Genomic DNA, 18,263 nt, shown 5'->3' on the forward strand with positions numbered 1-18,263 from the left:
CATATAGAACAGTTTTGTTTGAAAGGGACAACTTGTATTTCTTTTACTGCTTGGACATTTCAGAAAAGATTTGCCAACATAAGTGTCAGAAGGTTTGAAAATCTCTAATTTAATTTGACCATTTTCATATTTAATTAAGTTCCTCCAGTTCTCTCAATTCTTTCCACTACATGTGTCTTATTTTTGAGTTTTCTGGTTTTCTCATTTTGGCATATTTAAGAAAAATGATGTATGCTGAACATACCTAAACATATTGGAATGGGATAATTCCATCTTCTTACTGGTCCAGGCATACAAGTGATATGTGAATGTCCCTAAAATGACACAATATTTGCTAATTCATATAAAAATACACAGCACATTAGTATTTCAACAAAAAGAATGTTTAATTTAAAACATCATCAAAATACACAAAAACCAAAAGGTATAGTAAGTACATTGTACACTGTGAATTGTATCATGCCTTTAATAAAGCAGAGAAGACTGTGAATGTAAGCTCACTACATCCTGGTGTCCATGCCATTAATATTATTTCTTATAGTATAACAGAATCCAGCTGAATTCTATGCATATTTCGGTATAAACCAGGGGTCTGGAAACTACAGGTCTAACTGAAGAAATGTTTGCATCATTTGCTGAACATGGTAAAACTATTCATACTATATAAATTATGTAAGTACTGACTTTACATCTTAAACTCATCATAAACACACCCTCTGTGTTATTCATTGGCCTCACATAATTCTAATAGTCTTCCAGAGAAAGCAAACAAAAATGGAAAATCTTAAGAGAAAACTGTACTTGGGATATCTCCCAAAGCCATCTAGTCAGACTGTATAAGTCAGAGAAACCGTATAGAGGGAAGAAACTTTTACATGTGTTTGCACAGCCTATGCTCCTTAAATTCTTTATATTCTATATTTTTTTTTTATTTCAGCCATTTACTGTGCCTTATCTGTTCACACACACACTTGTATTTAAGGTGGGAATTAAAGCAAAGGAGCAAAAAAATATTTCTCAGGCTGTTTCCAAGAGCGGCCAGTTAAAACCAGGCAATATGAGAAGTAAACTTCAATTGTCATTCTCAGAGCTGCAATCACAGAATATGTATTTCATCTATTCTTGAAATGTTAGAAATCTGCAGGCATGACTAGGAATTCTATCTTGAAGGGGAAATTGATACAGGTCCCAAATCCAAATAGCAGTTGAAATGTGGAAGCAGACAAGATTTTGTTTCTGTCACTATACATAAACTAGGCTTTTTTTTCTTTTTGTCTAAGAATATAATTCAATTTCTATTTTTGATGCAGCACATATAAACCCAGTATCTAGGTTTTCACAGAATTATGTAAAATAAAGATTTGAAACTATTAGCATTTTTAAAACTTCATTTAGTTAGTCTGACATCAATACATGTTATAGGTGAGACTGATATTAGTGGCATTTTGCTCATTCTGGCATATTTTGCTCCAAAAGTATCCATAACTCCATTAGCAGTTAATCATGTGTTGTTATATATAAATTATTTTCTCCCTTTAAGACTTTTCTTTTTGCAGTACTTGGACAATATGACCATTTTCTGTCCTCATGGCTCCCAAAGAGCTAGATAAATATAAGACTGTAGAATCTGCAGACTCTTTTTGAGGAGTCTCAAGTAAAAACTTACTGCTTTGGATCTGATTCTATGGCATAACTGTACAAGTTTTTGAAAATATTTTCCACTTTCCTATAGGTAGACAGGTTCCTACTGGTGATTTACAGTCACTGAATCTCCCCTGGATATACCTTTTGCTAGCACAAGGACATTGCAAATTTACTTGGAAAAAATACACCCCTATTTGATAAACATTTTGCAGAAAAAAACCCCAAAAATTGCTGAAAGAAAACAACTGACACAATCTGATTTACTAAGAAAAGCAGTTATTTCTTTCCCTTTGTTTATTCTTAGTCCCCCTCTTTACTTACTTTCTTTATCTTCCTGTGCATAGAGAACTACTGTTAATTGTTCAAGTGATTTTAACTTGATTTTGCTAACAGTTCATCATTCAGCTATAATTGTCAAAGATGCAATCAATAATAGATAACGACCTATAATCACTAATGCAGAAGCACCACCAAGCCATACGCTTCTGATGGAATATTTGGATAGTTTCTAACTTACTATCTGGTAGAAAAGCAAACAGTCCTGTAAACTTATCATGTGTACACAATTCCTGAAGAATTCAGCATCCATTTTGCACTAACAGACCCAAACATAACCATGTTAAAGAACTGAAAGTCACCATTTGAAATAGGAATCTTGGCTTACCTGAAGAGAATAACCCTGGTCACACTGGAAAGACACCACATCTCCAACCATGTATCTGTCTCCAATTTTGATCCCATTACTTGGGGTCTGCGGTTCAGGACAAGAGTCCAAACCTATAGCTGAGAAAAAGAGAGAAGTTTAGTTATTCTAATGAGCATAAAATTGGTTTTTAGATTTGTATAGGACTGTGTACAGTGTATAGGTGCACTATGTTGATAAGCTTTAGGGTGCTCTTGGGAATCAGCAGTTGTCTGTGGACAAGTAGCATATTATTTTGGAACAACTGTGTATAAGGAGAAAACATTTTCTTTCATGAGTAAAGGAAAAGGATCAGTGTGCCAGCAAACAATTCCCAACCTGCACTCTCTGTTCTAGAACTCCACTATCTCCTGGCACAGACTCATTTATTTCTACCTCCAGTTTCACTCCTAATTACAGCCTTCATAATTCAGATTGGAAGCACCTCCACTATCCTTTACCAGCACGTGTGCCAGGGGAGGCTGGACAACACCACACCAACTGCAAAACACAGGAAAAACAGTGCAAAGTAAAAGTTCTCTTCAGCATTCCATCCTCCACAGGTTTGACTCAACTTCTTAATTCATTTACACACACATACACACACAGAATAAATATTTGCATCAGATATGTCCAATCTGCAATGTTTAAAGCAGGATCTGTAGAAGTATAACACTAACATTTTGAATTTCTAATTGTAATAGAAGCTAGTTTGCCAAGAGACCACATAGTTTTTTTCATGGTCATAAAAAGAGAATGTCACGGGGTGACTTTACCTTTAAGGTAGTTTTGGGAGCTAAGGAAGTTGAAGTTGCTGGTGACTGATGGGAATCTTTTCTCCTGACCAGTTATTGGTCATTACTGGGAATTGACAGCAGTTTTGACCACTGAAAAGTGGGATCAACTTGTGAACCCTACCTTAAAATATAAAGTCAGAGCACTCTTCTTCTCTTTGTTTTCTGGCTGTGAAAGGTAGCAGAGCTCCAGCTGGCCTCCTGTTCCCTGCCCAGGCCATGCGGCTCCCGGCCGGGAGATGGGGCCTGCGGGGCTCGCCCCGGGCTCTGGCCGGGCCAGGCCGGTCCCTGGCTCGGCTGCAGGTTTTGCTGTGACTGAATTCACCAGAGACTGCCAAGTGAAGAAAGAAAGGGGCTCTGAACCTGCGGCGGGCTGAGGCAGTGACTACACTCTCCAGAGCAGCCATGAAGAACCTTTTATCACAGACAACTCCAGCTCCTGCTCAGGCAGAGATCACAGAACCATCTACAAAGCCTGGGCAAGATTTTAACCCTTTCATTACCCAGATGAGACTTGCAGATTAATTTTTTTTATCCAGAGAAAGAAAAAGAGAGTAATCAACATGAAAAGAGGCTTTATAAACTACCAGTGACAGGAAAGACAAGTGGCTTCAGAAAAGGTAGAGAATAAGGAGATGCTTTTATAAGCTGAAATATCTTTCTGTTAAAGCTATGGAGATGGACAATAAAGTCCTGAAAAAACTCCTTTAATTCATGATAGAGTATGTAGGGAGGAATGGAGTGTTCAAAGTGTAGATTTTGAGTAAAAAGTAGAATAACTGTGATACAATGAAGTGCTGGAAGATTTGAAGCCTTGAGAGGCAATGAGAAAACTGTTTTCTAGTAGAGCTCACAGAGACAGATGAAGAGAACTTTTGCCTTTGAATAACTCATCCTTAAAATGACATCCCTAGACTCATGGCCCATACACACCTCAGAGTGAGGTGAAATGGGAGGAGTGAACTCTGATGACAGATTTCAGGGCAGCTGACATCAGGGCAATAGAAAACTATAACAGAAATAGTTTCCTTGTGAGAAACTCCATAGATTAGCAGAAAGAGACTTCTGTTTCTCTACAAAGACTGATGAAAAGATTCTAGCAAGAATTGGGACTGTTTTAAACACCAAAGTTCCAAAGTTTTTGTCTCTGTTGTCATGTGAACAAGGGAATGGTGGGTAGTAGGGGATAAAAAGAGTTTTCTGGAAGTTTATTCTGGTGTTAATAAACTTTCTGCCTTTTTTTCTTTTAAGCCTGTTTTGCTCTTGTTCTAATCCATATCTCACAGCAAGAAATAAGTAATTTTTTAGTTACCGGTTTAAAACCGGGACAGAGAAAGATTTTTTTTTTCCTTGTATTTACCCAGGAAGGTCCAGAAATGTAAGAAAGTATCAACTGAATTTCGGTCTTTGCCTGGTGTAAGAATTACACCCCAATCGTGAAGTCAGGACTATTATACAACAGGATAATAGAGAAACATTGTGTGATTCAATTATGGCCACCTACAACCTCAGAAGATTATCAAAATCTGCATGTTTTAAAATTCACTAAAGTAACTGATAACTTCATGTAAGATTCTCACTAAGTAAAAACTACCATTTGAAGACTTAAAAAATAGTGCAGTTTTTTACATTATGAAAGATGAAAGCTAATGAAAATTTTTTGCTTTCAAATTCTATTTTCTGTTCTCAAACTAGAGAAGAGCAAAGAACCTGTTTTGAAATGACTGATGGACATAGATCCACTTTTTATATTTCAGATACCTAGAGTATGATCCAGTTAATGTACAAAGTACAAATGCAAAATAGAAGTGTGCTTGGCTTACACACATGATTGCTTATAATCTGTTTAGAGCAGTTAAACAAAGAATTATCAGGTTTCAATTTCCAGTTACTGAACCTTCAGTTGAAATGTGTAACCTCACTACGTGAATACTCAGACCATGCAAAGTGAAATGAGTTCATATAAATGTCTTTCTCAGGCTACCTTAGCAGCCGAAACCACATTCACAGGTATTCATCCTATTGTCTCTTCAATTAAAATAATATTCAGGCAAAAAATAGAGTCTGAACATCTACAACACCTTTCAAGAAACTGAAACAAATTTTGACATCTTCCCAGCTGAGGACCAGTTCAGAACTTGCGTCTCTGGAGTGTCATGATGTTTATTCAGGTTATAAATGTACTTATAAATGTATTAATAAACTACAGTCTGTTCATTATTGATTTATCTTTAGTGCATTAATAGTTTTTTGAACTACATTATACTACTATCATGGTAAAATGTGTTAAGATTCTTGAACTTCCATAGCTAATGGCAATAAAAAGTGATTTTAACATTCATTGAAAACATACTTTAAGTATCTTCTATTTTTCAGATAAGAATTGTATATAAAGAAAAATAAGCTATTTGATGCTGTCTTGCCCTTCTCCAGCATCTCCTGTAATGCTCAATACAAAAACCTACTAATGACATTTTCAATAATATAAAACCTTAGTTAAAGAAAATGAGCAATAAATCAAAAATTTTATAATGGTACAAAACATGTAAATATTATGGAAGTGTTTAACAAGCCATTCTGTGGCATTCTTTGTTGGCAAAGTTCAGGTGATATAATGTCTTTTGAATGCAATATAGTTTTTGTATTTAAGATAGCCAGTGGAATATAGAAAATTAATATTATGGATAAAATAACAACTTAAGGATTCAACAGAGACGTAAAAATGTGATAGAAAAACATTACAGATAAGAACACTATTCAGTTTCAGAACATGAATACTTAATTATTTATGTGAAAATATAATTTACTTGGTGTTAAAATATTTCTTCAACAAATAAATTTTGTTTTATTTTATTTCTATATTAGCATTTGGATTTTTAGAAGCTCAAAAGATAATCCCTAGTAGACAGGACAAAACACTACTCATGAGGGATGAAAAGAGATATTGGAAACTAAGCAGAATGAGACCTTCTTACAGAAATCTGTTGCTGAAATGAAAAAGTAATCATTTTGGCAAATGGGGTGCACTTCCCCTCAGACTTGTGTCTCCTAGAGCAGGTGTAACAGACTTGGAAGATGCACTGTGAATTGCACAAAATGGCAAACTTGAAAAATGCTTAATATAAATATTTAACTCTGATGTGATTTTGAATGAGAACAATGCACCAATACTTCAAAGATCAAGACTTTAATTCAGCTGACTCCTCATGGTGTCCTCAGCCAGCATGTGCTCCAATGAAATGAAATAGATCTATGAAACACTGACATTAAAATCTGGCCAGTGCTTTCCATTTGCTAACTGTCTTTATAAACATAATCACAGCTTTCAGAGTGGGAAGTGCTGTCTGAGAGTCAGATATGACCAGGACAACTGAAGAGAGCAACTCTGCATCTCTTTCTAGAGAAATTTCTTCACAAATACAGCAGTTTTTTGAATTCTGAAATAGCAAGAAAACATTCTCTTTGTTGTAGAAAAATGCCAGAGACAAAAATCCAAAAGATACACAAGGTACAGTTCCTGTTGTCTTCCTTCCTAGTAATGATGACAAAGTGTTGTCCCTTAGCTTAATCTCCCATATCAAATTCGTGATTCAGCCCTATGAAGAATTTTCTTGAAGCCTCTTGAAAAACAATTGAACAACAGGTTGAAAAAAAAAATCATAAAACTTGCACAAGTAACAGAGACTATGTGTTTCTTGGAGAATAGTGGAGGAGTAAGAGTCATGGATTCAAGAAGTGAAACAGCTGGTGCCTAGGACTTGAAATCCTCACTAAGCAATTAACTATAAGGTTTCAGGACAGCTGAGCCCAGCTGAACAAATTCCATACCACACGACTCCATGGTCAGTATATAAACTAAGGGGAAAAGTGGCTGGGGACTACTGCTTGTGAACTGGCTGGGCATTAGTTGGTGGGTGGTGAACAACTGCATTGTGCATCATTTGGTCTGTAAATTTTAATTTTATTACAATTTGGTTTGTTTATCTATTGCTATTATTTCCCCTTTCTTTTCTGCTCAACTTTGACTTTTTTCCTAATCTGTTCCCCATCCTACTTGGGAGCAGGGGGAAAGAAGTTAGTGAGCAGCTTTATGGTGCTTAGTTGCTGTCCAGATTAAATCACCACAGACTCTATGATGTTTTAATCACATCTATCACTTGCTCAAGAAAAGTTAATTAATAATTTATCTTGTAAAACAGCATATTTCACTGAGCTACTGGTTAATTTGATATCTACTGAGAGACATCAGTATTATTTCCTGAATCACAAATTTTCAACATATTTTGGGTTTATGCATTCACACAGAAAACATTACTTTTGTGCAGATTCACACAGACATCTCTATATAAATCCACACACATGTATTTGGTTATTGTTCTTGACATGGACCAATACTTTAAATAGTGTACTGTGAATCTTTTCTTTTTTTAAAGGTGGAATTTGTATACGGGCAGTATATTACACATATTATTTGGACAAGAAGGAATACAAAGGTGCATTTTTACTTTCTCTCTTTTTATTTCATTTTCAAAATTTCCTGATGTTTTTTCTCATCTGAAGCTGTAAGCAGCTGAGAGACAATCTACATTTCGTGGAAATGGCAGGATAATTCTACCTATAATTAATGTTTTGTTATAGACAAGCGATCAGACAGTAATTTTGCAAGGCTGTGTTCTCCAACTGGCTAATCAGACAACCAAAGCATGGGATTTGCATATGGTAAAACTGACAAGAAATAACAGTGACACAATTATGCAGATCAGACACCAGAATCAATATAAGCAGAGGAAACCACACAGCTGGTGATTGCCAGAATTCCTCTCAGTCATATGAGACAGTCATTCAGATAGAAAACATGTTTATAATTACAGCCTTTTCCACTGGTGGGGGACTCAGCAATAATAAAACCCATTTGCAATAATTCAATGTTCTCACCAACCTGCAGGCATTTCTCAGTTAAGATGCACAACTGCTATTTTCAGATTATCCCTTCTCTTTGCCAAGGGTGACTAGTATTTGTGTCCTACACATGCATATGTACTGTACAGTACATATGTTATTGTATTGAGCATAATTTGTAGGTTTTGGCAAGGAGTGATGAGGTGTGGAGCTGCAGGGGTGGAATCTGTGGGAAGAGACCAGGCCTGCACAGGACACAATGGATTAGGATCGTCACACAAGCATATCTGCATTTATTTCTGTCTGCTGTAGGTCAGGAAAGTTTTCAGAGAGCAAAAGCAAATTGAGGATGAAAGCAAGACAAGCTAAATTTCACAGTCCTTATAGTATAGTTTCCAGGCATGAATTTTCTCATCTCGATTTAAATGAGAATTTTACTAATGACTTTGAAGTTACAGTATGTAGCTCATTATGTGCAATAGGACTAAATATTGCTCTATGGTGTAGTTTAGGTAGAACTGATGTCTGGAACCAGCAAGTGCTCTTTATTAATTGAACATTTCTGAATTACCTGTATACTCAAGGTGAAATCCAGCAGCTGAAACACTGATATCAGATTGAAAATTGAGGTACAGATTATTTGATGTGCTGTTTAGAAGTGGAGGTATGGTTGTTCCTGAAAAAAGAATTAAAAATATTATTGAAATGCACAGAAAATGAAATAATTCCAGAGGTAAGGGTGTGTGTTGTCTGTGTGTGTGTATAAACAGAGTTAAGGGGAGAAAAACAGAAAGGGAGATAGGTCAATAACCAATTCCACAATATTTTGTCATCATGGATGCTATCAAATGGATGCTATACCTATCCCTATAAAAGTTTTATTACATTTTCAGTGCACTGCAATATCAGAGATATGAACGATAGACAAGGAAAGGCTAATATAGATTTATATTATTTGCTTTAACCCACAAAAAAGAGAAATATTCACTAGGGTCTTTTTAGAAGCAAGAGCAAATCCTGTCACCAGAATGATTCTAAACATAACAGTCACATATATCGAGCAGCTCTGAAAATATGTTACAGGAATGTTCCTAGAAATAGGATGGACTATTTTTTTTTTTCAGCACAAGACAAGATAATATGATTACCTCTGATCTCTTAGCATACACATGTATTTAGTATAATGAAAGACAACAAAAGAAAACAAGAAAACATAAGGCAAAAAGAACTTTGTCTAAAATAAGGATAAAGAATGTATCTTTTTGTATGTACAATATCAAGAGATACCTATTTTTGAGGTCTGTATTTCTGGGCCCTGCTACAAGTGTGAGTGAAAAAATTGGATTGAGAGGTCTAGTTTGGAAGCCTCTGAGTGTTATTTAATTTCTAACATTTTAAAATATACATTTTATGAAAGTCTGCTAAGTGACGACGGATTGAAACAGAAATATTATTACCTGTTGTTAATTATAGGAGGAACAAACATACATAGCATGCTCAAGCATGCTTACACACATAGAAAGAGCTCTGTGTTTACAATAAAGAGTGGAATCTGTGAATCATTTATTGTAAAATCTCTGTTACCTGAATAACTTCCAAGCCTTGGAGCATTGTTGTCAGCACCATCATAAAAGTCTAAGGAATCCCAGTTGTGTTCTGTGGCAAAACTCACCACTTGCACCTATGAAGAAAAATGTGCGGTAAAGAACATTAACTTCCTCCTTTCTTTATTCAAGCTCAAAGATTACTCTAAATTGCAGCCTCTGTTGCTTTCATGAAAAATTGTCTTGCTCTTCTTGTCCAAGAGAATGGAAAATCATCATCAAGTGAATAAAATGGCAACTATTTTTTATGTGATTGCCAATTCAAACTAGAAATCCTGTAACCCTTAGTGACCACCACATATTACCTCTGTCAAGAGTCACACAACCATGAAAATCAGATGGGTATAGAATATGATTCTCTTGTTTGGAGGACATTGAGGAGAAGATGAAACATGGTATTTTCAATTACTGCAGTTTTTTTCTCTCTAGTTTCTTCAGGACTAAACTAGTCCCACAGGGATGCATGATGCTTCATCTATTTTGATTTTAAATTCTGCCTCTAGGTTAGAGAAAACTGCTGTGTTTGGTTACCTTCATCACCAACTCATCTCCTGAGGAGGAGCAGTCACTAGCTGCTACAAACAAAAGGTAGAATAGTCTTGATTTCTTCCAGAAGTGACAGCATTCTTCCACATTCTTCCACTCATAGGGAGATGCAAAGCGATGAGACAGACTGCAAGAGGGAAGCTATACCTGTTCTCATATAGTGAAATCACACCTTACAAAGTAGAGATATATCAGATTCTTGTTCCTGTTTAGTATGGGAGAGTTTCTGGTGTTAGCTTTTTGTTTGTTTTAACTGTTTACTGAAAAGCTTTAAAAGAGACAGAGGCATGATGAAACCCCAGCCACCCTCAGAAAAGGTGCCATAGTCATTAAGTTAGAGAATAATGTTTCTTTCGCCAATATATATATATTTTTTTTTTTATTTTTTTTTCTAAGAATGGAACAGTTTCAACAGAATAAATAAACACCAGTTCCAGTAAAACCAAGTAATGAAGTAATTTTTCTGTGAGAAATATAATACTTGGACCTTGTTCTGCATAAAATGAATGTTCAGTTTGGTTACCTATTTCTTGGATGGAGGCCTCAAATACTGTACCTATTTTTGTAGAAATTGGTCAGATGCTATAGCCAAAGGATTTTCTTTTCTTAAGTGAAGCAGTGAAGAGGCCCTAACTGTTAGCACGCTTCAGATACTTGAAGACAGTAAATATATCTTTTCTTTTTTATTACAACTCTGGGGCAAAAGAATATCACAAAGATTAAACACCTAAATTGAAATCAAAGTTAGTAATTTACTCACCTCATTAATGATCCTGAAAAATGCAGCCTGTAATAAGAGTTAAGCACTTCCAAAAAGCAACAGGGATGGCCTAAGTAAGGCGGACAGTTACTGCCTACTTTAAATCCTCTGAACTATATTTCAAGTATAAGAAATGCACAGAACAAAGTATCCTAACTGTCAGCTGCCCTAGTCAACCATTTAAATTAAGTAGTGTTCCTCAAAATCAATCTCAAAACTGATTTAGCCTATTAAATATTATTGGAACTTATGCAATGAAATTTATTAAAAATCTTTAAAACACTCAATATTTTTTCTGATTTTCTTTATTAAATCTACCTACATAAACTGAGCTCTTTATAATTTTCTACAGTTTATATTTTGAACTAGGACAGACACAGGAAATTTGTTATCATGATTTCTTGATGTGTGTTTTGCTAGGAATTTGTTCAGAAAATGCTTAGAAGCCCTAATTTATTAAATTAAACTGCCTGTGCAATAACCAGATTTCTATCAGTTTCAGCAGATATGCATGAGTAAGCTTAATGGATACTTTCCTACTGTGTTTTTTACGAAGTTCTTAATCGATGTAAGTAAACAAGAACTATGAAATTATTTTAGAGAATAAATTCCCATCTCATGCTGAAACATATTGAAGGATCTTTACATCACAGTGAACTTACATAAACATAAAGCAAATAGCAGAGTTTCTTGGAAAACTTGTTCTTGAAGGCAACTTAATCTCACTTAGTTGAAGGACATACATAAATCTGGAGAGAGCAAAAAAGAATTCCTAGGAAGGCTTTCTATTTCCCCTGGCTTACAACGAGTCACTAATCTATCGAAATACGTTTGGAAGTTACGGTGATATTTTTCTAAGTAAAAGGCTACAAATGCATCTTTTATGATTTTTTAAAATCTTAAAACTTTCAAACACTGCATAATTAAAAAGATGTGCAATAAAGTCAGTTTTCAGAACTATTAATGAGATAGACAAACTGTACAGCTAAATGATCTTTTCACCTTTTGCATCAGGAAAAACCGATCTAAATATGGTGATTGCAAGCAAATATCAAGTACACTTACTTGAATCCCAGCTCCCTCTGGTACTGTGATCTTCCACACACAATTCAGATTGTTGTCATAAGGCTCAGGATAACCAGGAGATAAAATGGTCCCTTTGCGCTTTGTTAAGATACCACCACAGGGCACTGGTGCAAAGGAAATGCATAAGAACAGAAGTATGAAGCTTCAGAAGTGAGAAGAACTATTATAAAAGCTTATACTGTGGCTGAAAACTTTTTAAATTGATGCTACATTTAAAATATATATATATGCCTCAGGAAAATAAAATTTTATATCTCAAAACTCTTCTAACTGACCAAAAAAGGAATTATGTCAGTTTCCTACCTGACAGAATTATGTTAATATTCCCCTTATTTATTTGAACTTTACAGAGTGAAATCCATTCTATTGTTTCCTGGTAATCTTACTAAAAAAAAATAATTTTTTAAGGCTTAGATTGAAGTTTGAAAAACTATGTATTGTATTATCATAAAAGATAGAAAGCATCACATAAAGGTAACATTCTTTCTTTCTTTCTAATATTCTTTCATTCATTCTTTCTAATATTGCTCTTCTAAAAAATTAATAACACCTGTCTTATTTCCTTGACTGTTCTCTGCTTGTGTGAGTTATTCCATCACAGTCTGTGAATCTACTGCATCAGTAAAGTATTTGCAAAATCCTTGGAAGACTACATTCATCACATCTGTGTCCATGGATTAATAAATGTGTTATGCATTAAACAGGACAGACACATTAAGTACCATCAAGTTTCTCTTTTGAATGTTCAACTTGAATGCATCTTGTCTATATCATTAGAGGCTCTAACAGAGACAAATATTACATCTTAATCTGCATACTTAATTCTGTTGGTATTTTAGAAGTTGAAGGAAAAGATTGATGAGATGGTTTATCAAGTCCATTAAAAGCTAATGTATCACTTCTATGCAACATCACTGTGTTCTGAAGGGATTTCAGGAGCTGCAAATACGAGGCTTTAGAAAATAGATAGGATGCAACTTATCTCAATAATAAATATTGTAGCTATATATTGCATGACATAAAATTAATAGAATCTGTTTGGAACTACATGGGCAAATTAAAAGCTAGTGCCACTTAAAGTGTTTAAACAATTACCCATAAAAAGATGAACAGACATAATGGTTGATCCCAGACTGTAGCTTGAGTGTTATATTCATTTTTGGGCCCCTCACTACAAGAAAGACATTGAGGTGCTGGAGTGAGTCCAGAGACTGGCAACAAAGCTGGCAAAGGCTCTAGAGAGTACATCTGTGAGGACTGGCTGAGAGAGCTGGGGCTGCTCAGCCTGGAGTAAAGAAGGCTTAGGGAGAGCTTATCACTCTACAGTCTGAAAGGAGGTTGTAGCCAGGTGAGGGTTGGGCTCTTCTCTCATGCAAGGAGCGATAAGGCAAGAGGACATTGCCTAGCCTGTGCCAGGGGAGGTTCAGATTGGACATCAGGTGAAGTTCTTTACAGGAGGGGTGGTTAAGGATTCCAGTGTGCTGCCCAGGGAAGTGGTGGAGCCACCATCCCCGTAATTGTCCAAGAAAACACTGGATGTGGCAATTAGTGCTGTGCTGTAGATGGCATGGTGGTGTTTGAGCAAAGGTTGAACTCAATGATCTTGGATGTCTTCTCTGACCTTAATAATTCTATGATTCAGTGATTCTATGTCTATTATCTGAATATGTAATATTAAAAGATTCACTAGAATTAAAGCAATTTAATATGGCAACGTCTACCACTTCAGTTATTAAACTGGTTAAGTTTAATGCAATTTTCACTGTATAGGTACTTTATCACCTTTATTGACACACCAATTTTCACACAGAAGGTGTCCTGTAACCCTTCCCCAGTCTAGCTTGTCTAGAGACAGCTTTCTCTTCATAGACTAAACCATGTATTAAAATATTAATAATATATTGTGATCAATGTCCAAAATAACGACTTCAACACTTTGTCAAGTTTTTATATCTGAAAAAAACAAAGGGAATATAATTCAAAGGGAAAAGTAGTACAATTCTACAGATTGAACTGTAATCTATGAGACAAAATGAGATAAGGCTATATACTTCACCTTATTGACATAGAAATTGTGGTTTTATTGCTATGCCTAAAAGTCTAAATCAGCATTATTTGTTTAAAACTTGGTTAATAATATTTCATCAATATTACCCCACTGATACTCAGCCTTGATATCTATTGGGATTTTGGTATTTTGGAGATAATCTTTTAATTTACTAAAAACCACCTATACTCTACCAGGCACCATGAGCTGGTTAGCATGGCAGATGAAGCATCAGCCTAATGAAAATGTGCTCTTTGTTTTATTTTCATCTACTTACCTAAACCTCTGTTTATGTACTCTGCTGGAGTCAGTATCATAATGCCATTTTGCAATGGCTTATGATATTTTTTATAAAAAATTCTGTTCCCTATCAGGAAAAGTAAAGTGGGGAATTTAATTACAATTACGAGATTTCCAGCTGGTCCAAGTCAGTTTATAAGTATCAATGGATGCACATTAATTTAACAATTTAATTTTGAGAATTTAATCTCAAAGTCACTAGAACCAGATGAAATATGTTTTCTGAGCTGAAAAGTTAATGGCCTTTCCTTGGCAGGTAACAAAATATTAATGTAACTATTTCTAAATCTTTAATATAGTAGTGTTCTTCCTAATAGCCTGCAATATCTTGTTGGAAATCTGCAGTGTAAAAGAATCTTCGTCTTGCAAGAAGTAAGAGCACAATTTTAATATTTCTGATTCTTGAATAAAGAGGGACAGCCAGGAACTTCCAGGGATGCTAATGAAAGAGAACCTATCATATAAATTATGGCAGCAGAGCACGTTCATGACACTTGTGAAAGTTCACACCAAGATTAGAATTGAAATAGATAGAAAGGAGAAAAAAAATAACCTTAAATAAAAAAGAAAGTAAATTTAGATAAGCAAGAATAAAATAATATGCTGATGACAAAGAATAAACACATTTAACTAGGGAATCATCTACCCTTTAAGCAATATTTAGTTATATTAAAAAGCCTTAGCAACTCACCAATACATGTAGGGAGTGAATCATTCCATTGTGCCAATGCATTTGGTACTGTATCACATCTAATTGCTGTCGACCCATGGAGGATATAGCCTGGATTGCACTCAAAAAGAACCAGTGAACCAACTGCAAATTCATTTCCAATCCTTTTTCCAAATCTTGGTTCAGGCACAGAGCTACACTGTGTTGCACTTGTTCTTGGAACAGCTGTGAACATAGAAACAATTGTGGATTCTTAATTTTAGATTTGATAAGGGAATACAGATATTGAACCACAACTATTTAAAATCTCTGGAAGAAACCTTCAGCTATTCCCCAGTTGAGAACATTTCCACAATCCCCAGATGAATCTTCACAATAGAGATTGCTCACTTTTGATGTCCTGGTTACTATTAAAGGAGAGCAGAGCACACATATCCTTGCCAAGATTTGAAGTAATCTAAATAAAATCCACATGGAAACCTTTCTAAATGACACTTACAAGAAATACTACCATGCAGGGTTTCAAAATAACATTTTGTGTCAGATATTTCTATTTATTCATGTGGATTTCTAAATGTGTGTTCTGACTGTCAGATGAGGATTTATATGTAATGAAAGAATGAAATGCAGTTGCAAGTGTTGGTATATAAAAATTTCTCATTTTAAGCCATGAAAAAGGGAAATAAAAACATGTAAATCAAGAAAAATATTTTTATAACAGTAAGTAAGAACATTTTTAACCCACAGGTAATAACATTTACAGTTCTTCACATTTAAATTGAGAGATAAGCCAGTTACAGCACCCAGATGGTTCTAAGAGTTGTCAATCAGATTAGCAAACAAAACCAGCAGTTTTATATGACTGTCTTCTTAAATTTGGAACCTCTCTAATGCTTGTTAAGTATTTGATCTCAGCTTTAAAATACAGATAAAAGAATAGTTTCAGAGATATTTCAAAACATGTAAAAATAGTGACACATTCTATTGTTAAAAGGCTATTACTTTCGTCTTCATTCTCAGTCTGTTTCTCTCTGATTATTTACCATGATGAACAGAGTAAATGAACACATTTTTCTAGGTTGTCTCACCTTGATAAACAAAATGAAATCCTTTAGCTGTTATTGGTCCAACTGAGGTAAATCTGACTGTGATCTGGTTCCCCGAACTCAAAGGAAGGGATTCACCTACTCAAACAATGAAAATACAAAGCTATCATAGCCACTTTTTACTAAAGAGAACACCTGTCAACATCTTTGGAGCTAGAAATAATACTGTCCAAACCCTGTTCTGCTTCACTAAACTTTGCAAGATGTATGCACTTTTAATATTCTATGTTGACAGTATTATGTCATTCTAGAAAAAGGGAGTTAAAACTCATCGTTACTAGGAATATTTGTTGGCTTTTTCCTTTACCAAAAACAAACAAACCCCCTCCCCCAAAAAAATCCCAAACCAAACCAACAAACCACCAATGACAATGAAAACAACAACAATCCACACCACAACACTCCCCTGCCAAAACCACAGAAAAATGAAACCAAAATGGAAAACAAAAAAACAAACCCAACAAGAATCCAAGAACCCAACTCCCCAACCTCTTTAAATAGACTCAAAATGTAACTAATCAATTTAATTTTACTTTAGTACAAATATGCCTTGCTTTCCCTTTAAAATATCTACTGCTTATTTCAAATTACTCACTAGATAAAGCCAAGGCACAGAGTAAGAAATCCTAAGTACCCATAATATTAGCTAAATATCAAAAGGAAAAAACTTTAAAAAAAAAATTACAAAAAGGTATTTTATTTCATTTCAATCATCAATGCAAAGATTTTGAAGTGTTTAGCTCAAAATGTGTATTTCACATATTTGCCTGAGATGAATTTAAGCAAATACAAGAATCCTTTTTTTCCTTTTTTTTTTTTTTTTTTTTTTTTTGGACTACATTTTATTTCTAGGTTCATTAAAAAAACCCCCTAAATAACGATATACTGACAGTTCTATTAAATGATACCTGAATGAGATCCTGAGAGAGAGGATAACAAAGAAGACTGTAGAGCTGGGCCATCGTATACTTCCACAACGTCATGGAGTGATGTCTGGAAAAACACAAACTGGCCAAAAACAACTGACCAAATAGACAGGAAAAGAAGGAAGAGGCACCAGTAGCCAAGACAAAAAAAACCAAACAAACAAACAAAAAAAAACCAAAAAAAACCACAAAGCAAAACAGAGGGAATCAAATAAGAAAGGGGGGAAAAAAAGAGAGAGAACAAAATATATATTAGTGTATGGTTTTAAAAATAACTAAGTCAGCTGTGCTGGTGCTGAATGCAGGTTATTTTTCATACCATTACAGCAGTAAAAGGATGAAAATGCATCTAAATGAGACAATGAAGGTAGAGAAGCAATACATATACATATAATCATTAAAAGATTCTAGTAATTAAGGAACAAAACATTTTTTCTGTTGTCGAATTATTTTCTACTTTCAAATTCTGTGCCCTCTCCCACACATCTAAGTTCTCAGGATAATCTTCTACTTCATAATTCCAGGCATGTCATTATAGACTGCGCTTTATTAATTTATTTTGTGATAATCCTCTGTAACTTTTACTTACCTTGGAATGCTACCTTTCTTTTTAAAGAATATTAATGTTGAATATAGCTTCATAATGAAATTAATGAGCAACCAATTGAAGGCAACAAACACTTTTCAAAATACATCTATTGAATCACAAAAATCTTTATTTTTAAAGTCATTATAGTAGAGCAACTAAAGGCAAAACATATTTTTGCACTGAAGTTCAGAGTTTAGCACAGGACATTTGAATTACAGGTGTTTTCACTTTCAATATTTGTAAATCAGTGAGAAGAAAAACAAATTTTTGGGTTAGTTCTGATCCTAGTAGCTAGAAAACATTTATATCCAACACTACAAGCAGTAGAGGGGAAAACAACTTAGGAACTATAATGTATAAAGGTGGAAACAGTCAGATACTTTTAGGTACTGGAACACCTTAAAAGAGAAACTGAAGCAGTTCCTGTTCATTATCCAGGTTAGACATTTTGGAATAAATATTCCAATATGTTGCTACTTGGTTCTATTTGTCTGCCAAAAGTTCTACAGTATCTTCATTTGGTAGCTTCAGTTATAGAAGATGAAGCTCTCACCTCCAATTCTTTCAATTAATTATATACCTTTAAAGCTTTAAAAATAGTGTATTAAAA

The 18,263-nt window shown here is 34.7% G+C and overlaps 1 protein-coding gene across 3 annotated transcripts in view; it reads right to left on the reverse strand.

Annotated features, from left to right (window-relative positions):
- The window catches only part of CSMD3 (CUB and Sushi multiple domains 3), a 573,013-nt gene that overhangs the window by 99,929 nt on the left and 454,821 nt on the right, over positions 1-18,263 (reverse strand). For 2 of the 3 annotated variants that reach the window (XM_058831783.1, XM_058831782.1), the window contains 8 exons: positions 17,047-17,160; positions 16,121-16,216; positions 15,054-15,257; positions 11,995-12,119; positions 9,604-9,700; positions 8,591-8,695; positions 2,309-2,427; positions 245-314 (listed from right to left, as the gene is read on the reverse strand). In XM_058831783.1, coding sequence (XP_058687766.1) covers positions 245-314; positions 2,309-2,427; positions 8,591-8,695; positions 9,604-9,700; positions 11,995-12,119; positions 15,054-15,257; positions 16,121-16,216; positions 17,047-17,160 — 930 coding nt within the window. The remainder of the gene's footprint in view (positions 1-244; positions 315-2,308; positions 2,428-8,590; positions 8,696-9,603; positions 9,701-11,994; positions 12,120-15,053; positions 15,258-16,120; positions 16,217-17,046; positions 17,161-18,263) is intronic. The other variant, XM_058831785.1, reaches the window with a different exon arrangement.

Source organism: Poecile atricapillus, chromosome 2 (genome assembly GCF_030490865.1).
Source record: "Poecile atricapillus isolate bPoeAtr1 chromosome 2, bPoeAtr1.hap1, whole genome shotgun sequence".
Lineage (NCBI taxonomy): Eukaryota > Metazoa > Chordata > Aves > Passeriformes > Paridae > Poecile > Poecile atricapillus.